The sequence below is a fragment of the Chaetomium strumarium genome (genome assembly GCF_033439665.1).
Source record: "Chaetomium strumarium strain CBS 333.67 chromosome Unknown B0T15scaffold_7, whole genome shotgun sequence".
Lineage (NCBI taxonomy): Eukaryota > Fungi > Ascomycota > Sordariomycetes > Sordariales > Chaetomiaceae > Chaetomium > Chaetomium strumarium.
The window spans coordinates 1,821,811-1,846,164 of record NW_026944435.1 but is presented as its reverse complement, the minus strand read 5'-3'; the positions used below and the strand labels follow the sequence as shown (position 1 = coordinate 1,846,164).

At 55.8% G+C, this 24,354-nt stretch overlaps 7 protein-coding genes across 7 annotated transcripts; 3 read left to right on the top strand and 4 right to left on the bottom strand.

Annotated features, from left to right (window-relative positions):
- Positions 1 to 591: 591 nt before the first annotated feature.
- B0T15DRAFT_306477 (uncharacterized protein) lies at positions 592 to 4,464 on the top strand. The gene has a single exon (XM_062863873.1). It carries the CDS (start codon positions 961 to 963, stop codon positions 4,231 to 4,233), a length of 3,273 nt encoding a protein of 1,090 aa, XP_062718250.1. The 5' UTR covers positions 592 to 960; the 3' UTR covers positions 4,234 to 4,464.
- Positions 4,465 to 5,225: 761 nt separating this feature from the next.
- Positions 5,226 to 6,167, bottom strand: B0T15DRAFT_306593 (uncharacterized protein). The gene is made up of 2 exons (XM_062863874.1): positions 6,065 to 6,167; positions 5,226 to 5,956 (listed from the first exon to the last, which is right to left on the bottom strand). Exon 2 carries the CDS (start codon positions 5,870 to 5,872, stop codon positions 5,327 to 5,329), a length of 546 nt encoding a protein of 181 aa, XP_062718249.1. The 5' UTR covers positions 5,873 to 5,956; positions 6,065 to 6,167; the 3' UTR covers positions 5,226 to 5,326.
- A 3,583-nt stretch (positions 6,168 to 9,750) lies between these two features.
- B0T15DRAFT_306732 (uncharacterized protein) lies at positions 9,751 to 11,825 on the top strand. Its single transcript, XM_062863875.1, has 3 exons — positions 9,751 to 10,396; positions 10,476 to 10,964; positions 11,432 to 11,825. Exons 1-3 carry the CDS (start codon positions 10,186 to 10,188, stop codon positions 11,569 to 11,571), a joined length of 840 nt encoding a protein of 279 aa, XP_062718248.1. The 5' UTR covers positions 9,751 to 10,185; the 3' UTR covers positions 11,572 to 11,825.
- B0T15DRAFT_543027 (armadillo-type protein) lies at positions 11,432 to 14,774 on the top strand. Its single transcript, XM_062869955.1, has 5 exons — positions 11,432 to 11,717; positions 11,855 to 13,327; positions 13,384 to 13,662; positions 13,720 to 14,272; positions 14,330 to 14,774. Exons 1-5 carry the CDS (start codon positions 11,706 to 11,708, stop codon positions 14,725 to 14,727), a joined length of 2,715 nt encoding a protein of 904 aa, XP_062718247.1. The 5' UTR covers positions 11,432 to 11,705; the 3' UTR covers positions 14,728 to 14,774.
- Positions 14,775 to 16,325: 1,551 nt separating this feature from the next.
- B0T15DRAFT_496931 (WD40-repeat-containing domain protein) lies at positions 16,326 to 17,618 on the bottom strand (the record flags this gene model as incomplete). The annotated part of the gene is made up of 3 exons (XM_062867225.1): positions 16,326 to 16,671; positions 16,757 to 17,220; positions 17,361 to 17,618. The coding sequence occupies 3 exons, from the start codon at positions 17,616 to 17,618 to the stop codon at positions 16,326 to 16,328; spliced, it is 1,068 nt and encodes a 355-aa protein (XP_062718246.1).
- A 213-nt stretch (positions 17,619 to 17,831) lies between these two features.
- B0T15DRAFT_306271 (uncharacterized protein) lies at positions 17,832 to 19,418 on the bottom strand. The gene is made up of 2 exons (XM_062863872.1): positions 19,040 to 19,418; positions 17,832 to 18,953 (listed from the first exon to the last, which is right to left on the bottom strand). Exons 1-2 carry the CDS (start codon positions 19,109 to 19,111, stop codon positions 17,946 to 17,948), a joined length of 1,080 nt encoding a protein of 359 aa, XP_062718245.1. The 5' UTR covers positions 19,112 to 19,418; the 3' UTR covers positions 17,832 to 17,945.
- An 812-nt stretch (positions 19,419 to 20,230) lies between these two features.
- B0T15DRAFT_306263 (aspartic peptidase domain-containing protein) lies at positions 20,231 to 21,889 on the bottom strand. Its single transcript, XM_062863871.1, has one exon. The coding sequence runs from the start codon at positions 21,697 to 21,699 to the stop codon at positions 20,275 to 20,277; it is 1,425 nt and encodes a 474-aa protein (XP_062718244.1). The 5' UTR covers positions 21,700 to 21,889; the 3' UTR covers positions 20,231 to 20,274.
- Positions 21,890 to 24,354: the final 2,465 nt, after the last annotated feature.

Sequence of the window (24,354 nt, the reverse complement as noted above, 5' to 3'; positions counted from 1 at the left end):
TCCGGATTTCAACAACTAGCATAGCATAACGGGAACGGGGGGGTGTCGCCATTCTCAACTCGGCGTTTAAGGGGATGAGAAAAATGGTTTTTAAATTCATCGGGTTCGGTGTTGATGATTTTAATAAGAGGGGAAATCGGATTTCGGGTCAAATTGGGCAAGGGGTCGTCAGGAACCGCATCTTCAACAAGATGTGTGTATATGTTCCTGGTCATGAGATGGGGACGGTCTGCCTTCACCAAGCAGCGCGCGTGTGGAGGTAATCCAGACTGGCTGGGAGGAGCTGGGGTAGTTCTCGATAAAGCCATGTTGCTTAATACGACTACATGGTGCCCCAGCAATCGTTGTTTTCGGATGCTTGTGACAGTTGTGGACCAGGTTGGGCCGAGTGATGTTGCCCAGTAAGCCGCAAAGGCTGAGGTGAGGACGTTTCTGTAAGGTATGGATGCACTTCAGAAAGAGAAAGGGAAATAGGCTTGGAGGATATAAGAAGCACTTCCAGAAAGTCGTAGGAGACATTATTATTTTCGACTTTCTTACACAGTATAATTAGTACTATTTTGCCCTACGTATACCTTGATGGCTACCAACCAAAGGGTTAGGGTTCTGACTGAGTGCGCTCGGCGCGAATGACAGCGAGGTGGGGATAGCTTCTGCTGGAGCTCTGGAAATTCCCGACTTCTGACCTTCGAATATTACCGCTCAACCCCGAAATGGCACATCTCCCTCCCTTCACATAGCTTGTGCTTGCATAGTCACGAGCTCAATGGCAGCTAGAGACCTCCCTTAAGCCAAATTCAGCACTGTGTTATTGCCTTTGCTCCTTCAAACTTCTGGTTCGCGTCCCTCATTGGCGTCGGGTTTCGGCTCCCGTTCTTTTTGGCCTTCGCCAGGCCAACTTTTACTTGATAGCCGTCCCCTTTTTCCCCTCTCCCTTTTCCTATAGTAGTCCAGCGAACAATGCCGCCTCCAAACCCGACGCCCAAAAAGGGACCGCCGCCGGACTACAAGACCATCGCCGCGCAGTTCGCCGCCGCCAAGCGCGCCAAGGAGGTTGAGGATGCGGACCGCAAGGCGACCGGCGTACAACAGCAACACCAACAACAGCACCAACAGCACCAGGGGCTAGAAGGAGAGATCAGCGAGCGGGAACGGCGGCGCGCCCGGCTCGAGACGGCGCGCAGGAAAGCGTACCAGGCCCGCTGGGCGTGGACCGCGGCCTTCTGGGTCTGGCTGCTGTGCGTGCACGCGGTCGGGATCGCCTACTTCACCAGCGGCTTCCTGCTGACGCGGCTCGTGCTCGAGGAGAAGTCGGCTTGCGACGTGCCGCCGACAGCAGTGAATACGAGTTCTGGTGGTGCTGCTGGTGTTGTTGTTGACCTGCTACCCGCGTGGGAGGGCAAGGGCACGGTGGAGGGTGGGTGCTGGCACCCGCGCACGTTCGACCGCGCCGTGGTGGTCGTGATCGACGCGCTGCGCTACGACTTCACCGTGCCCGTGGAGGACGACGAGCTGTTCCACAACGCGTTTCCCTTTCTGTGGGAGACGGCGGTGCGGGAGCCGAACAGGGCGTTCCTGCGGCCGTTCATCGCCGATCCGCCTACTTCGACGCTGCAGAGGTTGAAGGGCCTGACGACGGGGACGCTGCCGACTTTTGTGGATGTGGGCAGCAGTTTCTCCGGGACGGCCATCGATGAGGACAACCTGCTCATGCAGTTGCGGGATGCCGGGAAGAGGATTGTGCATCTCGGGGATGATACGTGGGAGGCGCTGTTTCCGGGGTATTTCCAGGCCAATCTGAGCAGGGCGTACGACAGCTTCAATGTCTGGGATCTGCACACGGTGGATAATGGGGTCATGGAGCATATTTTCCCGCTGATGGAGAGGAAGAGCGAGTGGGACCTCCTGATCGGACACTGCCTGGGTGTTGACCACGCCGGCCATCGTTATGGACCGAGTCACCCGGAGATGACGAAGAAGCTGCGTCAGATGGACAGCTTCGTCCGGGATCTCGCGGCGACCATGGACGATAGGACCGTGCTCATTGTGATGGGAGATCACGGCATGGACAGCAAGGGTGACCACGGGGGTGAGAGCGACGACGAGGTCGAGGCCGCGCTGTGGATGTATTCTCCGAAGGGTATCTTTGGCAGGACGAAACCCGAATATGCCACACCGCCTGCTACGGCAAAGGTCCGCCCCGTCAACCAGATCGATTTGGTGCCCACCCTGGCGCTGCTGATGGGCATCCCCATCCCCTTCAACAACCTGGGACGGCCAATCGAAGAGGCTTTTGCTGGAGCGGCCGGCAAGTCATGGGCGAATCTGGCTGCGGCCGAGAGAGTCACTGCAGCGGGTATCAAGCGATATCAAAGTGCCTATTTCACTGCGCGTGGGATCGAGCAGGTTTCAGGGGCTGGCTCGCCTAGTGAGCTCTGGGAAACGGCCGAAGCGCTTGTGTCCAAGGGCAAGAAGCAGGACTGGCCGGCCATCTTTTCGGCCTTCGCTGTGTACCAAGCGGAAACGCTACACAGATGCAAGGCTCTGTGGGCGAGGTTTGACCTCAAGAACATGGGTATCGGCATCGGCATAATGGCGCTTGGGGTCGTTGCCCTCCTCGTCTATGTCTCTAAGGGGGACGAGGACGACGTCATTGACGACGAGGAGCTGGACCTTGCGGAGAAGAGCCTGGAGCTCCAGGGAATTACGCCAGACACTGCGTCCACCCCGGCTGACACCCTCGACAAGAGCCTAGTCTCGGCTGCACTTGTCGGTGCGCTACCCGGCTTCATCGGCGGTGTTATTTCCTCCTTCGTCTCGGGGGTTGGCGACTGGTACCGTGGCGCTGGCATTGCAGCCCTGACGAGCATCGCGGCGGTGATAGTGCGGATGTACGAGGCGCAGGACACCGTTTTGCGAGTCCTGCCCAAGACATTGTGGGGATGGATGGCCGTTGTCTTCACGGTCAGCCAGTCTGTTGGCTTCGCATCCAACTCGTACACCATCTGGGAAGACTCGATCCTCCTGTTCTTCATCACAACATTTGGCTTCGTCAGCGCCCTTTCTGCGCTGAGGCTGCCTTCCCGGGCCGACCGGTATCTGGCCATCTACCACTCGGTCGTCTTCATCGTGCTCGGCCGCGTTGCTTCCTTCTCCAAGCTCTGCCGCGAAGAGCAGATACCGTACTGCACCTCGACCTACTACGCCTCCGCAACATCGTCGACCTCTGCCCCGTGGCAGCTGCTAATCCCCTTCCTCGTCTCCGCCATTCTTCCGTCCATCCTCAAAGCCTACCTGCAGACCACGCGTTCGTACGAGGGTCTCGCCCCAGCCTGGATCGGCTACGTTTTCCGCACGGGCCTGTTCATGTCCGCGCTGTACTGGCTGCTCGACGCCGCCGACAACGGCAACTGGATCCGCGGCCTCCCGGACAAGACGCTCAAAAACATCAGCGTCTACACGGCGCAGATGGTCCTGGGCCTCGCCTTCGTAGCCGGCACCACAGCCTTCGTGTGGGCGCCCCCCTGCGTCTCCATCGTCACATCGGCGTCGCCCACGCAGCCGTCCAGAGCCCAAGTCGCCATCCTGGGCTACGCCAACGCCCACGGCGCGCGATACCTCCTCCTCCCGCTCAATCTGCTGGCCGCCTGCATCCTGCTGTCCAAGCCCATGGGCGGCGGCGTGCTGGGCCTCATGGCCTGGCAGATGCTCGCCCTCCTCGAGATCCTCGACCTCAACCAGCTCACCACCTCGTCTCCCATCGGCCCCGTCATGCTCGCTGTCCTCGGCACCTTCCACTTCTTCAAGACGGGCCACCAGGCCGTGCTGAGCACCATCCAGTGGGACGCCGCCTTCATCCCGCTGTTCACGATCCGCTATCCGTACAGCCCCCTCGTCGTCGCCTTCAACACCTTTGCCGGGCAGATCCTTGCCGCCTCGGCCGTGCCCCTGCTCGTGCTCTGGAAGGCCGGGCCCAAGAGAAAGGGCTTGCTCGAGAGCGTCAGCCGCGCGCTGGGTGCGTTTGTGGCTTACTTTGCGGTGGAGAGCCTGGCAACCATGGCGTGGGCGGGGCATTTGCGAAGGCATCTGATGCTGTACCGCGTGTTTGGCCCTCGCTTCATGACGGCGGCCGTGGTGCTGCTGGTGGTCGATGTCGTGGCGATCGTGGTGTCCCTGGCCGGCGTGAGGTGTAATACCATGGCCATTGGGGAGGTATTCGGGTGGGCCGAGTGAGTTCTCTCTCTCGCACGTGTACATACCTACCTTAGAGATGGGATTGCCTAGACTTGGTGTGGTTCCATTGGGCGTTGTTGTCTAAGGTATGTATCTATCCGCCTACTTGTTGTATATCTCTCCATGTCAAGCGTACTGGACAGGGCGAACATAGACGGGGACACTGCTAAATTTGTAACAGCCCGCTGAATGTACATGTACATACAATACATAATGTCTAAACTTCATGGGCTTCTCTCACATTGCTTCTTGCGTCTTTCTCCCTCTTTCTCCCTCTTTCTCCCTCTACGGAGCTCTGAAGTACATCCATGCATTACAGCAACATCCCGTCCTTGCCTCAGTTTTTGGTGGCTCACTTCGCAACCAATTTCTTCGATGGCGGCGACGGAACGAACCACTTCCTTTGAGGAAACAAAAATGGCAACACATCATCTTTGGCGGCAAATCCGTTGCCATATGTACTCTTCTAAGCTTAACCCTCCTACGGATCTACAGCATAATGTTGGGGGCCAGCACAACAAGACTCCAGCACCAAGAGAGTCCTAGCTCTCACCAAGTAGAGCATGAGGAGTGTGTAAAGAAGCCCAGGCAGGACGACCCGGGCGTGGAATAGTAATTATACAATACGAGAATATGTCCGTACAAATATGCCACAAGCCCGCCCAAACGCTGCCGATCAATGCGTTCCCAGATATATGTACGAAGGTATATAGCTGTGCGCCCTTTCTCTCCTCCACCCTGCCTTTGCAACATCCGTTGTCGACTGGACGTGGCCCGGCGACGCAGCATCACGGCCTATGTACGGAAGGCTCTCCCTTGTTTTGTGCGTCTCCCCAACCGATCGGCACGAAAAAAAAATGGTATCCTCCCCCTGGCAAGCGTCAAAATGCATGGGGGGAGGAGCGCCAGAGCCCGCGAATCAAAGGAAAAGAAAAGTGCTGGCGAGTTGTATGGTATCTTTTCCGTTTCCCCCTTGTCCGTCCCTCGCAACTCCGCACGCCCATGAAATCGTAAGGATTGCCAGCTCGTTTTCGGTGCCGAACGAGAAGACCTTTTTCCGCAAGAACTCCCCGAGTACTTGGCGGGGTGCGGCTTAATGGAACTCCTTCTCTTTCAAGCCGCCGATCTTGTCGATGTCGACAGAGTAAAACTGCGTGCTGCTCTCTTTCTCATAGGCGGGGAGCTGCTCCTCGTTCAGAGGCTCAAGCCCGACGGTCGTCTCGCCAACCCTGACGACAACCACCCGGCCGCTCTTCCGCCGGCCTTGCTCGTCCTGCTCGTCGGGGAAGGTGATGTGGATCTCGGGAACGTTGTCGGGTGAATGTGGGGGCGAGTGCGGGTTCGCTAGCATGGGCTGGCCGCCGCCGTTGACAACAATTACGCTTGACCGGCCGTTGCCGCCGCTCGTCTGGATTGTGAGGCCCCGGTGGTTGCCGGTCCGCTTGACGTCCTGGTACTGTGGCAGTGTCTCCTCCATCATCTTCTTCTGCCTGCGCATCCTCCGGAGGAGGACGAGCGAAGCGAGGGCCAGGAGGCCGAACAAGACAACACAAAGAAGCGCGATCAAGAGATTGACGGTAGAGCTCTTGTCGTCGGTCTGCTCGCTGCCCCGAGCGACGAGTCTTGCGAATGAGTCCATGGTGAGTAATGAGTGTGCTGTTGTTGAAGGAATGTCGTTATGCGTGATTTGCAGTTATAAAACGATCGTGCATGGACTGCTCAACTGTAGGTCGGCACTCATGGTTAGTATCATTCCCATTACTTAGACTGTCCTGTCCAGAGAACTTCACATGGCAGTTACAGGAATTGAATGGGCTCTCAACAAACTCACGACTGTATATGTGCCGCGTTAAATCTCGCGCGTGTCACGGGGAATTGCATCGATTAAGGACGGAACGGAAATCGACTAAAAGAGTGAAGTCGATACCAAAGCGGTTCCCGGGAGGAGGGAGGGAGCAAAGAGTGACGGAAAGAACGACAGACGCAATCCCTTAGCCGTGACGCCGGTGAGATGCAGAGACAGCAGAAAAGAGCAGTGAGGAGAGATGGCGAGACCTTTTGCACACAATGTCTCGGTCTCCTGTCCACCGCTTCGCCAGGGGAGCAAGCCCACAACAAGCGCTAACGCGTTGCTGAATTTGGGTCGACCGCCCCACCCAATTCTGCGATTAGCCAATGATACCATCCGATTGGCAGCACGCAGGTGGGGTGCAATTTGACGCCCGTCCAATGAATCCCTGTTGGCAAGCTGCCGATTCTGGCTCGTGCTTTGAGAGCTCTGGCAGAGATCTTCAGGGCCAGACCAGAAGCACCCCGCCCGGTCCCCTGGTCAGCATGAAGAAACATCCACTGCTCATTACTTTGGTGGGGAAAACGGTCGTCTTTGCATTTCTGGAAGATGGAAAGCAAAAGCCAAGTGATCGAGTTGGCTCCCGATCTGACATTGATGATGTGGTTGCTTGTCAATGCTGTGTTTAGAGTTGTTCTTGCAGCTAGGTAGCTGACAAACATTGTGCCTGTCTCGCTTTGGAAGGCCCAGCGAGTTAGCCGCTCAGTATCCACTTTTGGTAATCAGCCGCCTCATAATCATTCAATATGCTGCGTCGACGGCAGTCAATCGTGAGAGGTGTGACCGCCAGACACTTGAATCGTCGAAGCTGTAACCCATTCTCTCCTCGTAGAGAGACAAGTCCTGGACTTCCCCTCTTCACTGACCTAGGATTTATCTGCCCGCCTGACAGCTATCGATTTCTTACAGGACTTCATTAGTGGCGACAACCCCTCAGCATTGATCACCTTCCCTCTCGGCACATTGCGGATGACTGTTGCCCTACAGTCAGAAGCGAATGCCTGAGAGCTGAACGTACTGGATCCTCTTCGGCAAGCGAAGCGGAAGCAGTCGGCTGTTTAAGTACGACCATCAGAACTGACCCAGGACCTGGTTACGCATGAGATGAGCGGAACGGGAAAGCTCTGCTTCTCCCAGTATGATTCCGGCCCAGCATATATGGCAACCGTGGCCGGGCCGCTCCGGCTTGCCACCCTTGGCGCACTTCAGGATACCCGCCCGCCTTTTTATGGTCATGGACTTCACACCCGGAGATGGCATCATAGTTTCCGGTCAGCAACGCTGTCGTCTCACATGTCAGTTGCTCTGCCTCAACCGGTGGCACACCAAAACCGTTATAGGACGAGAAATTAAGGACCGTGTGGCAAGCGAGCACAGGGACATCTCGGTGCTTCATCCTGCTACCTGTGTCTCGGTCTCGCCTGGCCTTGCCTCCTTGTCCGCGGTGAAGATGGTGCGTTGCCTGACGTGTTCCCTTCACACTTACCGAGGACACAAGGCCCGTTACCGTTCTTCGGAACCGACCGGAAGTCTCAATCATAGTGAACCCAACTCATATCCTGGCTCCGTCGTCCCAAGCCACCAACCAGCCAAGATAGGGTTGTGCTGTTAGGTTTTCGCCGTGTATCACGCAATCGTTTACTTTGAGCCACTACCATTAAGTCCGTTAGCACCGCCTCTATCACGAGCGACAACCTGTCCAAAGCCGAGGACGTAGGTTAGCTTACCCGACAGCAAACCAAGGTAGAGCTATGTACTGGCCAAACGACTGCGCTGGGCTGGAGAATGATATATCTGTCAACACTCAAAGTCGGCACCGGTAGGTCTTGAGGACGGTTGAAAGATCAACGGCCGGGCCAATCTTACACTCTCACCTCCCGATAGGTGTCCCGTGCCCCTTTCAGATCCTGCAAGTCGGCGCCGCCAAATGGCAGAGCTGCTGGCCGTGTAATGAAGTCACGCTCTGCCAATACCCAACTCAAAACGACATGTCTTGCAAGCGATGCCAGGCAGCATGTGCGGAGCATCGCTGCTGTGTTGTGTTCTGCGCTGTTTCCAGCTGTCGCAGTTGGCGTTCCGTTTCCTGAAACACGGCCACAAAACCCTGGCCATCCAAGACATCCACACCCCTACACAGCTGTGCTCGGGTGTAGCTCTGGGTGACCTGGACTTTGGCGACCTGTTGTCAAGGCTTAGAGAGCGCCTCTGTCAAACGCACAAGGGCGGCGTACCGGATGCCGGAAGTCTTTGAGAATGGGGGCTGTGCATGGGGGAGCCCATTTGGCTCGAGTTGCACACAACTCTCTTAGTTTGGGACGGGAGGCGGCCCCAGACCCAGAGGCGGAAGGGCGGCAGAGCGGATGCTGCGCTTGTTTCAGGAGAAGCTACCTACAGTACCTATGTACAGTACATACAGAGTTGACACATCCCAGGTTAAGATTTTGGCAGGTACCACAATGGCGGAAGGCGGCCTGGTCTTCCCCAGATTCACGGCCAGTGTGCACAGAGACGCATCTAGGTCGATCGATCGTGGGGGCCCGGGTTAAGACACTTAAGACATCTGTGCCGATCCGCCGTGAGTTCTCGGCCCGCCACAGCAGCGGAGATGAGGACATTCCTCTACTAGCGTGTTGACGGGCATGAAACTTTTCCAGAATAGGAGCAGATGGTCACGGTGATGACATCTCTTGCCTCGCATGGTCACACATCGACACACCGAACACCAGGCTTGTACAAAGGACGCTTTTGGGTTCTCCCTATTGTTCTCCATGCCAATGGTGTTATTGCTGGACAAGACAGAGATGCTAGAATGAAGGAGAGGGCAAATGGTTGCACTGACATAATACTGTCTTATCTTGACGCTATGCAGATGCTGTCCTGTCTCCTTACACGCAGATCGGAGACTTCCGTTTCCGTTTTCGTACGTTCCTGCATACTAGGTATACACATACACGTGTAGAGCAGTCCTTTGAATTATGTCGATTCCCGAGGGAGAGTGCCGCACGAGGTTTGCATACATTAGAAGGGTGAGTTCCCTTGGCTCACAGGGAGTTATGTCTGCGCCCCGGTCTGTTCTGGCTTCTGAGGGAGACAACAGCCTGGTCTACTGGATATGTATGTGTATGTGTACATACAATTCCTGACTCTTCTGAACTACAAATCCACTTGAGCATACGCGCGCCGGCCTTTCTTTATTTCTCCATTTTCTTCTGTCAAGAATTGGTTCTGAGCGACGATTCGGCATACCTCGGGGATCTGAAGGGACTGCAGTGGAATCACCCGCCCCTTCAAAGTTCGGCTGCAACCACCTCACTGAGCACTGTGTAAGTAGGTAGGTATTGACGTCTAGCTCAAACAATCTTAATTGCCAACATATACATGTAGATGCGTTCAGCTAACAAACAAAACGAAGGCGCATAGCGGCACAGATCACTCAGATTGAGCGTGGACCCCCTGCCCCTGTGCTTCGAGATCGCCAATCGCTTGCTTCCGGACTGGCCCAGAAGCCGCCCAACCAGTTTGACATCCAACATCACCGCCAACAACCTTGCATCTGGGACGGCGAAGTCAGCCAACACGGCAGCGCGAGTCTCAGTGGTGGAGTGTACCCCCCGGCCGTAAGCGTTTGCATGTTGGGCATGGTGCGATACTGTTGCCCTTTCGCTGCACGAAAAGAAACCCACGGACGCACAGACTGGAGAATGACGAGTGGTGCTAGGGGATGAGGGAAAAGCTTTACCAACAACATCTCTCTCCACTGGCTGCAGTCCCAACAGGTGTTGCACACAGAAGACGTCGCCCCGGTTAGTGTCACTAGCGGGCTTTCGGTGGCCCGCATGACATCTAGGCTCTTTAGGACCTCGACTCGCGAATCTCTCTCGTCTCTTCTCGTCTTGTTCCCAACTGCGATCCTAAACCTCCACCGGCCGCTATCGCCAACCGCCAACGGGAGTCTCGAACAACATTTTCTTGTCATCTCGCCACGGCACTTGCAGCCTTGTGTGTGGGGACCGGGGAAGACCCATTCACCGGGGTGGTTGCCTTGAACGGCCCGGAGCCAGCTGCTTTCGCTTGGCGCAGCCTACTGTCGGGTGTACGCCTGAATGCAACACGATTTCGCAACAGCGACAACATCAATTGCGGCTACGTGCACAAGTGAGACGGAGCAGGCCACGCTCTGCCGATCAGTGAACAGTGTGACCTCAATAAAGAAAGGAAAAGAACCCGCATCCACAATCAGGCTCTTCGCAATTCACTCACAGCGTCACGGGCTCCTCTCGCTGCAGTACTGGTTCTGGATCTCATCTCAATCAAGTTGGTGCATCCGATTCCTGGTCAGGGCAGGTCAGGAGCACCTTAAAAGTTAACGTTAAGGTTTCCATCATCTCACAAGTTGCCGCATCCCGCTCCACCACGGGTCTGGAAGGCACTTGCCTAAAAAAAGGCACAGAACTTGAGACGCCGGCTCTGAGATTCCCCCACAAAAACGGCTTTTGGGGTCCATCGTCCACTCCTCGCTGGAACCCCCGAATTCAAACCAAGCTGGATCTTAGCGCACCCCGGCCCTCATTTTTAAGCGGCCGACACATTGACACTTTCGAGCCTTCCCTTTCCGAGTCCTACCCTGTCGTGTGCTCGCCCTGCCCTGCCCAGCTTCTGGACCCGCAGACTCGACGCAGCTCATCCCTGCCAATCCCACCCCCTGGTCGCCTTGCGTTTCCCATCGAGGGAAAAGGGCCCCTCCTCCCAGGTCGCCAACCGCCGGTTGGCGTTGGTCGCCTCCTGCATTCTCTCGAAAGCACCGCTAATAACGACAGCTGGGCATCCTCTCTCGTTTTGGCCGCCCCGAGGTGGGACAGTGAAGTCGGTCACCTTAACATAGGTTGGTTCTCCCTATCTAATAACTTGCATGCCTTATCTCTCTCTATCCTCCACCATCTGTGCTTATTCCCTTGCACACGGCGCATCGCCCTTCTCCCGTTTTACCCATCTGCACTGCGTGCACCTCGCAAAGATCTCATTAGAGAAGTATCGGGTGTTCGGGTGTGTGGTGTGTGGGCCCTGCGGCAGCTTCCTTTACAGCCTACAGTAATAAGGGCAGTAAGTGCTTGCATGCCACACGGGACTCACACGCGCGCGACCGCGCCCGTCCCTCCCAAGCACCGTCAGCGCCCTTGCGTCTAAGGGAGTGTGAAGAGGCCAGGCTTCGGAGCACCATCCCCCTCCCCACCTACCTCCGGGCTCTCGCTGCGCGCAGTGTGGGACACATCAGCCTTACCAACCCTCCCTTCCCCCACACCACCGCCCTTCCCAGCTGCTTGGTTCCGATGTGCTGACTTTCACTTCAAGTATTTCGCAGCCCCTCCCAAAATCGATTCCGACATCTCACACCTTCGTTCGATACCCGGCACATATATTCCAAGTCCAAGGCGTCAATACATTTGAAGTCAACTCATTCGGCGGCACATACGCTGCGTTGCGTTCGATAGCTACGCCTGCAGCTACCCGCGTTATAATAACCTTGGCCGGACAGGCTTCCGTGCCAACTTCCATACATCCACGACCATTCCACCACGATACCCACCTTATACACTAAGGTCACAGCACACTCCGATTGCCGATAATGGCAAACACGGTACGTTCCTTTCTTAATATCATAACCGTATTGCGCCCTATTTGGCAACATTCTGCCCACTCCCGGACACGAGCCGCACCAGGCTCTTGTCACGTTCGCATCTGCCATAGCGAGCTAACCTCCGGATACCAAAGCAGACACGGCCAAGTCGGTTACCGAATTACACCACCATGTCGAACAACACCGAAAGGCCGCCACAGCTCTCAAGCGGATTCTCCATGGGGCCGTATCCATCAAATGGCCCATGGAATAACAGCGCCATCGGAGCCTTTGCTAGGAACAGAGACGCGGTTGCGCCCAGAGGTTCGTCGGCACGCGGATCGCTGTTGCCATCGGATGTGAGGAGGCCTGACGGGTTTACAGATGCTAGCAACCTGACGGGCCCTTCAGGGTCCGGCGCCCTTGCTGCCACATCTGAAGCAGATCCGTGGCCCGGCCGATCGGACACCTGGAATACAGCGGACAACACACAGTCACGTACTCTGTCCGGGAACACGTCCCCAAGAAGCCGGTCCGATGCCTCCGGTCAGGACATGAATACTGCGTATTATACAGCGACTTCAGCAATCGGCCCCCGAGGGTTGCTGGGCTCAAAGCCCACGCCTTCATCTGCCCTCGACTCCTCGAGCAATGCCTTCAAGAACGTCTCCACTTTCCCGGGCTATGAGGACGACGATGAGAGTTTCGCTCCTTTCGGCCAGTTCAAGCCGGCCGATGTCGATAGGCTTGAAAAGTTCTTGGCCGTCCAGCGACAGGCACAGGAGTCGTCGATGCTGAACGCAGTTGGAAGCGGACCTTCACGCAACTCCGTTTCGAGTCATCCCGAGTCCGACCTCCACGGCCATACGAACCCGTATGGTGATTACAATTATGGCATTCCTGGTGCACCAGGCAGGCACTCCCAACGACCATCGCTCGCCGGCTCCTCGTTTGTCTCGCACAACACGAGAGGCTTCGACTCGAATGCTGGGCGGCAGGCTGATGAACAGCTAGCTGAATCCCTTGCGAGGCTGACGATGGACAACGGCCGTGGCGCAATGGTGGATGGCGCATCGAACGTTCTATCGTTCACGAACGGGGCCCAAAATTTCGAATTCAACCCCGGATCGCAGCCTTGGGGAAGCGGACAGGGACATGGCGCGTATACGATCGGCACGGGTGTCGAGAAGCGAGGCTCTATCGTGGGCCGAAGCTCGCCTTCTGGGAATGCCTACCGCGTGGGCGGTGCGTTGAACAGTCCCAGAGGCCTAGCAGACACTGCCGATCCATGGTCGAGACCGGGTTCGCGAGAGGTGAGGATGGGCCCAGACCTCGGTCGGCGAGGCATAGGACCGGCCTTCACACAACAGCCCCAAATGCCTTTCTTCCAAGACGCGTATTACACTGGAGGGTATGACCACTATACTCAAATTTACGGTCAATTTCCCGCGCCAGGGAGCCCCGCTCATCTTCCGGGCTTTGCCATGCCTATGGCCCATTTCGCCCTGGGGGCTGGCGCGGTCCCGATCCGTCCAGCCGCAGACCAGGACCCAGGGAAGGCCTTCAGGAGTGTGCTTCTGGACGAATTCCACAAATCCAGCCCGAAGTCAAATAGACGCTACGAGCTCAGGGTAGGAAACCCTCGTTTGATTTCGGAGACAAGACACTTCACTGACAAGGACTACAGGACATCATAGGGCACATTACCGAGTTCAGCGGTGATCAACAAGGCTCGCGCTTCATCCAGCACAAACTCGAGACGGCGAACAGTGATGAGAAGGACCAGGTCTTCCGGGAGATTGAGCCAAATGCCATCCAACTGATGAAGGATCTGTTCGGTAATTACGTGATCCAAAGGTTCTTCGAGCACGGGAATCAGGTCCAGAAAAAGGTGCTGGCGGGTGCAATGAAGGGCAAAGTGGTCGATCTCTCAAAGCAGGCCTACGCCTGCCGAGTCGTCCAAAAGGTAAGTGATCCGCAGAGCGAACCTGCACCTGCCTTCGCCGAAGCTAACCGAGAGCAGGCTCTTGAACATCTGCTGGTTGAACAACAGGCCGAGCTGGTGAAGGAGCTGGAGCCAGAGATTGTAAATCTGGCCAAGCACCAGCAAGGAAACCACGTGGTCCAGCAGGCCATCGCGCTGGTCCCACGTCAACACATCGCGTTCATCATGGACGCCTTCACGGGTCGCATATGCGAGCTCGCTTCCCACCAGTTCGGCTGCCGGGTTATCCAGAGGATTCTCGAGCACGGGACTGAAGCGGACAAGGCCGTCGTGACGCAGGAGTTGCATAACTCGGCCCAGACACTGATTACGGACTCCTACGGTAACTATGTCGTCCAGCACGTCATCGAGAAGGGGAAGGCCGAGGACCGTTCGCGGATTATCCGCCTCGTCATCCCCCAGCTTCTGACGCTTTCGAGAAACAAATGTGCGTCGAATGTGGTCGAGAAGTGCATCGTTTACGGCACGGTCGAGGAACAACGGGCGATCAGGGACCAGCTCATCGGCGGTGGAGATGATAACTGTCCACTCTTCCAGTTGACCAAGGATCAATATGGGAACTACGTCGTTCGTAAGTCTTTCCGCACTTTACCATACCGTATTTCTTGCGATGCTGACAATGCGCAAGAAAAATTGGTCAAGAACCTTCAGCCCCAGGACAGAGAGGTGTTGCTTGACAAGTTGAGGGCGCATCTCCAATCGCTGCGGAAAGCCGGAAATACAGGGAGGCAGACCACGGCGATTGATCGAGTCATCTCCGAATTCTCAGTCCCCGCAGGCCGCACGAGAGATTCCACGCCAGCGTCGACCGCCCCTACATCTCCAGGGCTGCGCGTCGATGTCAACTCGGCGGCTCCAACCCCAAACCTGACCATGGACTCGGCCAGTCCCTTGAGCACACCATCGAGCTGCCCACCGTGCCCTAACGGAGCCGGTGCCGAGGCTGCTGCCGAACATGCCAAGACTCAACTCTGCAAAGGCGGAGAGAACGTCACGCCAGGCCAGCCACAGATAAGCGAACTCTAATTTAAGAGCCTCTCGCCTTTTTCCTTCGTGGCCATGCAGGTTTTTTTCGGGTTAGACCCTTTCTAATTCAGCAACGCACACATACACGGGCTTTGCTTCGGTTCTCCAGACATCCTCCTCTCATTGATGACGACATGGGGCACCCTCGGGTCTGGTCACGAACTGAAGACGTGAGACAAGACATGAGTTTCCTTGGGGCGGGGGAACATCTCATACATTTCTTGTACCATGCGACTTTTGACAAATACGCACAAATAACCGGTATCTTAATTGTAAAGGACACTGTCGATTACTGGGTCAATGACATGGGAAAATCGGGGCAAAAGAAGAGAAGAGACAGGAGGGAAGGAGTTACACGGGGACCTCTCCTGGGCATATTTTTGCCCATGGTAGATGTTTATTCTTTTAGTTTTCCGGGAATGGGATATTGCGCGCTTTTTGATCTGCGATGGGTTCTGATGAGAAAGACATAAAAATAGGAGGATACATCCGCCTTGCCTGAAACATGCGATTCCCCAGGGGTTGTGGATGGAGAGAGATATGATAGAAATGGTAAAATAACCGCCATTTCTGATCTCAACTTGCTACTACCTTACTCTCGGGCTCCGGCAGATGACAATGTGTCTTGTTTTTCGAGTACTGCTTTTGTGTCTATTAGGGGCTGAGAAAGTCCGCCGGTTTTGCTGTGTGTCTGTCTTGTCTGGTACTCGTTGAGCATATACGGTCATGGCTGATCTTGGGTTGGGGCTTGGTCTGGCCAGAGATGGTATGATGTGATGGGATGGGCTCTCTCGACTCGTTGTTATTTTAATTCCTCCTCGCGCTCCTCTCATGTCTGTTCTCAACTTGTGAGGCCATACCATACCAGGAGGTACAGGGGAGGAAGGAAGGGGGTTTAAAAGTTTCATGAACTAAGGTACCTACCTAACTTTGCGCACACAGAGACGTCACATAAAGAGGTATTGGCAGAGGGAGAGAGAGGTACGCATAGAGGGGGGAGAAAGAGAGATTAAACAGAGCTGCTATGTTACGGTTGTGTCCTTCTGCTGGTTCATGTTGCTATTTACGTACCTTGATGTGAAGTCCTGGCGCCTGGAATGCAGAGATGCTGAGCAAGGTGGAAATAAGAGAATCTCGGAATCTCGCTGTATTTTGCGCGCGGCCTATGCTGCAGAACAGGCCGGCAATTGAATCATCATCAATCTGTATTCCACCTCGCTGTTGCTGATGCCCGACATCATGAGGCCCTAGTTCATAAACCACTCAATCCATGCTCACATGATATGTTCTCGCTCTCCCACCACGCTGTGCGCCCTGAGGTCTTCCCCGGAAACAGAAAAACAGGAATATCAAGCTCCCACACTACCCTCCCTTCCTCTCCAACAAGCTCACAGGACCATGCGAATCCAACAATCAACAGCTGCCTCCTCCGGATCCCATGTTCACCAAGCCTTTCCGTTGAGCGAGCAGTTTATGCTCTGCCATCCCATTGGCCAGTCCATTTCCCCGATACTGTATGGTCCATAGCCCATAATCCTCCACAGAAAATACAGTTACCAGGTCCCGATATTACCCAGTCTCCCCTCTCCGCTTCGCTCTCACTTCTTGGGCGCCTCCCCAAGGATACGCAGAACAATCTTCTTCTCCGTCTCAGGCTTGTTGTGCGTGTACCCCTTCGACCAATCGTAGCCGACCGCATACGCAAGAGCCATGCCGTCAGGCCTGAAGCTCAGCGCCGTGACGGGCCCGCTCGCCCTGGGGAAGGAGCGCAGGCGGCGGTGGGTCACCACGTCCCAGACGTTATAGGTGCCGTCGGACCCGCCCGTGGCGAGCACGTCCTTGTGGGCCGGGGAATAGCAGAGGGCGTTGACGGCGTAGACGTCGGTCTGGTTCTTCTTGGCGGGGGACGGTTCGCGGTGGCATTTAAAGGTCAGGTCTTGGAACCTGTTTTGGGGGGGTTAGTTGGCCGTTTTCTTTTTTGTTTTTACAGATGGGAATGGAGGTAGGGGTTTGTCAGGGGGAGATTTACCTCTTCTTATCCTTCTCATCAGCGGCTTGGGCCGCCGCCCGGCCTTCGATGCTGCTAACGGCCCAGCGGGAACCGTCGGAGCAGACCGAGGCGGCGGTTGTCTGGCGCGCCAGCGGGGATTTGGTGGATCTCCACAGCTGGAGCGGGTTGGCGCGCAGGTCGACGAAGTGGAGTTGGTTGTCGGCTGTGGCGGCGAAGAGTAGCGGCCCGGCAGCATCCATGGCGTAGACGCGCTCCGACAGCTGGAGCGTGCCAATGGACTGAGGCTGGCGCAGGTCCCAGTAGCGCACGGTCTTGTCCCAGGAGCCCGACGCAATGATGGGCGCGTTGGCGGAGGGGACTTCGACGAAGCGGACTGTGCGGACAGGCGCGGTGTGGCCTTCCAGCTTCATGGTCTGGCTCGAGTTGAGGTCCATGAGGTGGATGGTCTTGTCTGCGGCTGCGCCGACCGCGATGGTTCCGTCCTGCACCAGTGTTAGTTTATGTCCACCAAAGTATCGCCAGATCAGTCATTGTCGACTTGCCTATATTGGAACCGTTCGTGTTTGTTCATACTTTGGATCGATCGGGAGCTGTGGGGTTAGAAACGTCATGTCGGACTTACCTTACTAAAGTCGCAGCCGAGCACAGGAGCGCCGACAGTGATGGCTGCGACGCCCCGGATACTGGCAGTTGATGTCGAGTTTGAGGCATCGTAGATGTAGACCTTGCCATCCCAGGACGAGGCCGCCAGATGATTGCCCACAGGCGACCAGCGCAGCGCTGAGATGGTGTCTTCAGGACCTTTGGGAAATTCCACGTCCTTGTCCAGCAAGCCATTGCCTGCGGGAGAGGCCAGCGGTTTCCCTGCGCCATATGCCATCTTGATGCGAGTTGTTGGTCCTTGAGTTGTTGAAGTTACGAAGTACCAAGAGACCCATCAGTACTAGTAGAAATGTGGGGCTTTTATTAACCTTGTCCAGGCCCCAGGGTTCCAGGCAGGCTCACCTTCTGTGCAACACGGAGTCACGTGCGCTTTGGAGTCTCAGTGAAAAACGCTCGGACCCCCAAGTAATGACTCGGACTTCAAGGCAGCATCGAATGTTCACATGCGCCAGATCCAAGTGCTGTTTGAGGCACTAAAGTTCCAGCAAAATAGTCCGAGTGTTTGACTAAAACCGACCACTACATAGCTCTCAATTATCTTTGCTCATTTCTTTCGTGCCAATTCACTGTGATCCTCGGCGCTGAGAGTCGTCGAGAACACCCATTGCACGAAGCCCTCATCGAGCATCTTCTTGGCGCCTGCCGTCCGCTCATCCAAGTCGTCCTTCGGCAGCCCAAGCGCGTCGTTCGCCAGACCGCGGGTGCTCTCATAGTCGCCGTCCCCGCTGCGGAAGAACAGCCTGACAAAAGCTGCCGTCGCAGCGCCCATGCGCTTGGACAAGGGGTCCGTCGCGCTGCGCATCTGCGCAATGCCTCTCTGGTAGCGCTCCTGGGCGGGCTCGTACTCGATCGTCCAGTCGGCGTCCGTCTCGCCCGTCGCCCGCTTCCAGCTCTCAAACATGTCCTTCTGGCTGATCAGGAAGCTGGAGATGTACAGCGGCTTGTTGCGCCAGCTGCTCACGGTCGGGCTGGTGTCGGCCTCGTCGTCCGGCAGCTCCTTGAGGCTCAGCAGAGCGGCCACCGCGCGCCCACACTGCTCGAAGCTGGTGAGGTTGGCCTTGGTGGTGCCGTCGTCATAGAAGGTCATCTTCTTGTTCTGGTGGTCGAAGCCGAGCCAGATCGGGCCCAGCACCAAGCTCCACTCGTACCACAGGCCGCAGACCATGGCGATCCACGACGAGACGCCCGTCGCCTCGATCTCCGCAAAGGTCTTAGCAGGATTGCCAACCAGCATTTCCTCGTTCATGAGCCTTTCGTTGGCGAAGTCCCCGGCGAAATAGTTTGGCATGATGTAGGGGACGCCAGCCTTGGCGGCGGCCTGCACGATCTTAGAGTGCGTCTCCGGAGCGGCGGTGGCTGGCAGGGTGATGATGAGAAACTGCTGCCCTTGCAGGGCGCTAACAAGGCTCTTCTCATGGTCGTAATTGACGGGGACCGCCCTCACGCCGTCGGCGAGCTGGCTCTTGCTTCCGACGCGGGTCAAGGCCGTAACCGTGTGGCGACCAGTCTTGACCAGTTCTTGAGCGAAGTATTTCCCGAGATGACCGCCAGCCTATTTTGAACAGGATCAGTACCGTGTCAGCGCTGACTGTCCCGGGAAGGGAGACAGAGGGTGCCGTTCCGCAGGAGGAGGCTTACTCCGACGATGGCAACACGCTCGATGCGGTTGGTGAAACCCGCGGGCTGGTCTTTGGCGTATTTTGGAGCCATATTCACGATTGACGTTCTGGTATCGGGGCTTCAGATTCAGCGAACGCTGGGTCCTGCGACTCGAGTAGGGCTCGACCTGCAAGAGTGATGATGAAGCTGTCTGTACAGTTGGCCGAGCTGAAACTCGTTCAGATAAGGCTTTATATACGCCTTAACTGCTCGGGAACCGGGCTTCTTCGTGGTTCCGGCACTAAGAAACTCATGGCTTCCCATAATCATCAACTCCACGACCAATTGCTCTAGTGTTACAGTGTGTGAGCTCGGGGTAGTATGAATCATTCATCCACCAGGGAGATACACAAGTTCACAAACCCCACAATGAAGCTACGGGGGGTTACACGGAGCAGCGGGACGGATCGATTATGCCCAGTTTACAAATCGACGGTCCATCGACATCGAAGGATGAATAGCTTGGTTCTTCTAACAGCTGGATACAACCTGAACCAGGAGACTCGGTAGCGGGTTCTTGTTCTTTCCCGAGCCGAGAAGGCCCTCGACGCATATCTCCGTTACCTCCGTTTACGCAGAAGAATGAGAAATGGGAGCCATAGCCGGGCTCTTACTGCCGTTCGTACAGCCTTCTCCATTCGAGTAGTATCTTCTGTGCTGTGTGTATGTACCCTGTGCGTGGTGGGGACGCAACGGCCTGCGAGACATGTCGTCTGGGTGGGTCACAGGCCAATGATCGCAGCCCGGATGTAACTAAGCGGCATCCAGGAGTTAAAAGTTATCTCCGACCTAGCGACACGTACGGACAACAGTGTGGGCCTGAGTCGTCACACCGTGCCTTGATAGAGCGAGATGGCAGGCGCATTCATGCCGACATGGTGTGGAGGGCACCGGATGAAATGCGTCTCCGTACAAGCTATTGCGAATGCGTAATTTTCAATCATATCATACAGTTCTAATCTCAGTCCTGACCCATCTCCATGAGGTTAAAAGAAGTCTTTACATGCATGAGCCATGCTCCCAAATCCAAAACCGATCCAAACCATGCAGAGCCTGTTTTTCAAACATCCAACGCCGTTCCGAGTCCTTGACCCCCATATCCTCTTACCGGACCCACGGCCAATAACGCCAACCAAAATGCAGTAGGTGGTATATTCAATGGATCGAAAACCCAAACCAAGCCGTATAGCACATTGCACACCACCCCGGGTCCTCTACAGTAAAATCAATGCCGCAATAAGCAGCGGGATCAACGCGGCCACCGACTTGCGCTTGCGGTCACCCAACTTCGCCCCCTGGGAATCCGGGACCTCGGGGGCAGTAGCACTGCCGGGCGCCCTCAACCCCTCGGTCGCCCGCACAGGGTTCGCCACCTTGGTGGCCCCGGGAACCGAATCCTCTCCCGTCCCGATCTCCCGCACCTTCGTCGCGGTGGCATTGAACCTGGTCTGCGCCAGCGAGATGTAGTTGTTATCGAGATCGTACACGACATAGGCCGACCGGAGAAAGGTATCGCCCAGCACGTTGATGCTGGTCCCCGCGGGGCTGATGCCGAACACGCATGCCTCCACGCCGTTGGAGAACCTGGGGCGCTGGCCCGTCGAGGTGAAGATGTCGAGGACCAGTTCGTTCATCTCGACCGCGATGGTGGCCGAGGTGAAGGTGAAGTCCACGCGCTTGGTGCTGTCGGAGGCGAGGGCGCACGGCACGTAGGCGGCGCTGATGTTGCGGTCGTAGACGGCGTTGATCTCCGTGTAGATGTTCTGGACGAGGCTGTCGGGCAGGTAGGTTAGGGAGGAGCCGGTGTCGAGGAGCACCGCGAGCGCGAGGTCAGAAGCGATGGTTGTGTTGCCGAGCGTGAGATCAGTGAGGGTGATCATGAATTCCGAGTAGACGCCAGATTCGGCTTCCACGGGGAGGGAGAGCAATGGCGGGGTGTACTTTTCGGAGTCGACACCGCCGAAAAGGATGTTGCCTGTGCTGGCGTCCAGATCGTTTAACCACAAGCTGTAGGCGCTGGACTTGATCAAGCCATCAGCCACCATCTGAGCGGGGAGGTTCTTGTAGGGAGCGAGGCGGGCGCGGTTGACCTGGACCTCATTTGCCGGGTAGCCGATTCCGAGAATCCCTTGCGTGTTGGCGCTGGAGTAACCGACACCGAACTGTAACCTTTCCACCTTCTGGCCGCCGATGGTGACTGTGTCGGATACGTAATCTCCACTTGCCCCGGAGCCGTCGATGTACGAAATGTTGAAGTAGCTGCTGATGTACTCGTACGTTGACGAGGAGTTTGCCGTGTAGGTGCCCGCAAAGCGGCATGGGTCACTGGACTCTGCGCAAAGCTGCGAGGTGGGAGTGTTGACCCACAGATCGCTGCTGCCCGTGTCGAGGTGTAACCTTACCGACGTGCCTGGCGTGCCGATAGTCGCGTTGATGAAGTAGATTGTTTCCTTATTGTCGATCCCTACGGCGAGAGATCCTCGTTTCCGCAGCTCGTCTCTGTGTACCGGATTCCGGGCCGCCCGTCTCTCGGTCGGCAAGCCAACCACCTTCAATCCATCCCGCCTCCGTGGTACGGATAGGCCATTTCCAATCTGAGTGAGCAAGGCCGCTCCGGCAAATAGTAAAGTCGTCTTCATGTGTGTCAAAACGGAGCGTGTACTGGATAAACGATAGATGGATCGTGTAAACGAGTGGGAGTGGCACGTTGGGTATGCTACTGAGAACAGAATGAATGTGGGTGATTTTGGATGATTGGATGGAATGGACGAGGTAGGTTGGATGGTATATAAGGTGGCCGCGGTGGCGAACTGCTCAGGCGATGGGGCTGAGTGTTGGTATATACAAGGCGAAACGGAGGGGGACCGAGCGGATGCGCATACATGGGATCCAACGGACGGAGCCAAAGCCGTAGCGGGGGACCCTGATTGCAGCTAAGTTTACCCATCCCGGGCCTTCGCTTTCAGGGTCCATCATCAGACGGTACATTACTTAAGAGGGGATTCTAGCCGCACGGCTGTCTACCTATGCCACTGATATTGGCTTTCCTGGAAAGGTGTGAATGCATTTAGGTTTTGTAAGGCCTCCTTGACGCTGAAGCAACGAAACAAGCGCCGCAGGCATGGAGGGTGATGTTGACGCATCTTGAGAGCCGAAGATGTCATAGGATATATCAGCCTTGCTCGACGTAATTCGAAGGAAGGGCTCGGAATATGGGATGGAGAGAATGACGCGGCCATGCTGACGGCATTGACCACTTGCGGTTGTCGAAGGCATGAAGCGGCTGAGCGGGTCGCCTTGGCTCCGCTTCGGCAGCGGCTGCAGCCAAGAGCCCCACTCCGCCTTGGCTGTTAGCCCTATCTGATGCTACAAGTAGGTACACTGAGTGTACTTCCCGCCGCACGGCAAGTCACAAGAACACCAAGGGATATGAGAATATGGATGCCAGCCAAAAGACAGTACTAGTAATATTTGGAAATCCTGCTAGCAGTTGCTAGTAAGACGCAATGCCGAAAGGTCAACGGGGTTTCTGTTCATCAGCATGTGAAACACCACCCCAGGATGTCCATCTGATACCGGGTGTGCGGGACATCCGCAGCTTGGCGCGGGGATTCGGCGGTCAGATCATAATTGGGTGCGCGACAGGCTTGCGCGTCTGAGGGGATGGAAATACAGGTATTGTACAATACCTTACTAGTACATCAGCGGGGACTTGAAAACAAGTACATTGTAGGTATGTACATACAGACGCTAGCAGACAGTAGGTAGGGGATAAATAGAGGCAAACTACATATAAATCTGAAGATATAGACATGAGACCAAGCTCTACTCTGTAGCAACCCGCAAGGTACTGGAAGGTAGGGACTAAGGACGTGATAGGAGAGGAGCGCGGCTCTGGATCCCTAAGATTGATGCACTATTTCGGGGCCCAAGCCTTCGGGAACAATACACTACCTGACCCCTGACAGATAGTCCAGATTACAATACCGGTGCAGTACAGTCGGACCCCTGATAGTTCGTTAGCGTCTGACTTAAAGACCAGGGTTCAGCCCCAAAATCTCAATCTCAACGTCAAAACGGTCAGTTTTTCTCCGGAAAAAATGTACTGATGGACTCAGCCTTTCGGAGTATTGCAAGACGCTCTATCCTTTTGCGTTGAATCAGCTCTGTTTTGTGGTTTAAGAGTGTTCTTTCGGGGTTGTGAAGACCCCTGTCGTAGGTTCCGCGCTAACAATCCTCAGGGGCTGTCCTGTACATGGAGCTCACGGAGTCCCGGCCGTAACGGGAACCCCACCTTCTTCCGTTCCGACCCCACATCACGGGTCAACGGCGACCGGGTACTCTGGAGGAGGCACGGGGGATGGAAGCTTGGGATGTTTGCTCTCATCGTGGACATACCTTACTTAAACCCCGGTATTCAGGGCCTGTCCGTCTTGTATTGCTCTCAATGGGCAACTGGCGGGAAACTACAAACCACCGAAATTCAAAAAACGACCCAATGCGCTACCTAAGTACCAGGCAGATACTGGAAATCAAACACTTCGGACGGTCTGCGCATTTCATCAAGCGCAGTCATATATATAGTCACGGCAGCCAATTGATATCACGAGGCGATGAGAGAAGCAATACGTTTAGCCGCTACTAACGCTAATACACCAAGGACCCAAGGCGGCTTTTACTGTGAAGCTCATCTGGAAATGAATGAGTCGGGGGTCTATCAATATTCGAAGTTCAGGCTGCCGTTCTGGATATTCCCTGGTTTGTCACAGCGCAAAACGATACTTGTTACCTGCAATGGAAGGCCTGGGAGTGCCGTATTGGCCGTGCGACAGGTTGGCTTGAGAACGGAGGCAATGACAGGATATACCAACTACTAGTACTTACGCGCCCGGATCCAGACATTTCGCTACAACGTGAGCAGCAGCGAACTATCTCGCCCACGAGCCACATGGAAGCTCGGCTCTTGCCCAACCAACCTGCACCAACGCTGCGACAGTACCGTCTACCATAGACGCTGCAGCAGTTGCCCCCGACATTGTTTGATGTTGGGCGACCACAAGACAAAGGGGCTACCGTAGGGCTAGGCTGCCGGTGCATTGGTTGAGGTTTGCATTCTGGACGTTGTATGCTGTCTGGGTCTGTTTCCTTCGAGAGTGAGAAGAAGTCGCCAGCGTGGCCAACACAGGCGTATCCGTTCCCGGTTTCCAAGATCGAACATTCAACAGCGGTTTCGCCGTCGATCCACCCAGCGAGTGATGCCGAGGCGAACGATCTGCTTTCGAAACGTCCGATCT

Bases quoted from the DNA above. Each gene is read 5' to 3' on its own strand.
- B0T15DRAFT_306271 (XM_062863872.1), bottom strand. From the start codon at position 19,111: ATGGCTCCAAAATACGCCAAAGACCAGCCCGCGGGTTTCACCAACCGC. The intron at 18,954-19,039 runs GTAAGCCTCCTC...TGTTCAAAATAG, and splicing joins AGCGTGTTGCCATCGTCGGA to GCTGGCGGTCATCTCGGGAA.
- B0T15DRAFT_306732 (XM_062863875.1), top strand. From the start codon at position 10,186: ATGCAACACGATTTCGCAACAGCGACAACATCAATTGCGGCTACGTGC. The intron at 10,397-10,475 runs GTTGGTGCATCC...TCATCTCACAAG, and splicing joins CTGGATCTCATCTCAATCAA to TTGCCGCATCCCGCTCCACC. The intron at 10,965-11,431 runs GTTGGTTCTCCC...TTTCACTTCAAG, and splicing joins AGTCGGTCACCTTAACATAG to TATTTCGCAGCCCCTCCCAA.
- B0T15DRAFT_543027 (XM_062869955.1), top strand. The intron at 13,328-13,383 runs GTAGGAAACCCT...CAAGGACTACAG, and splicing joins ATAGACGCTACGAGCTCAGG to GACATCATAGGGCACATTAC. The intron at 13,663-13,719 runs GTAAGTGATCCG...AACCGAGAGCAG, and splicing joins CCTGCCGAGTCGTCCAAAAG to GCTCTTGAACATCTGCTGGT.
- B0T15DRAFT_306263 (XM_062863871.1), bottom strand. From the start codon at position 21,699: ATGAAGACGACTTTACTATTTGCCGGAGCGGCCTTGCTCACTCAGATT.
- B0T15DRAFT_306477 (XM_062863873.1), top strand. From the start codon at position 961: ATGCCGCCTCCAAACCCGACGCCCAAAAAGGGACCGCCGCCGGACTAC.
- B0T15DRAFT_306593 (XM_062863874.1), bottom strand. From the start codon at position 5,872: ATGGACTCATTCGCAAGACTCGTCGCTCGGGGCAGCGAGCAGACCGAC.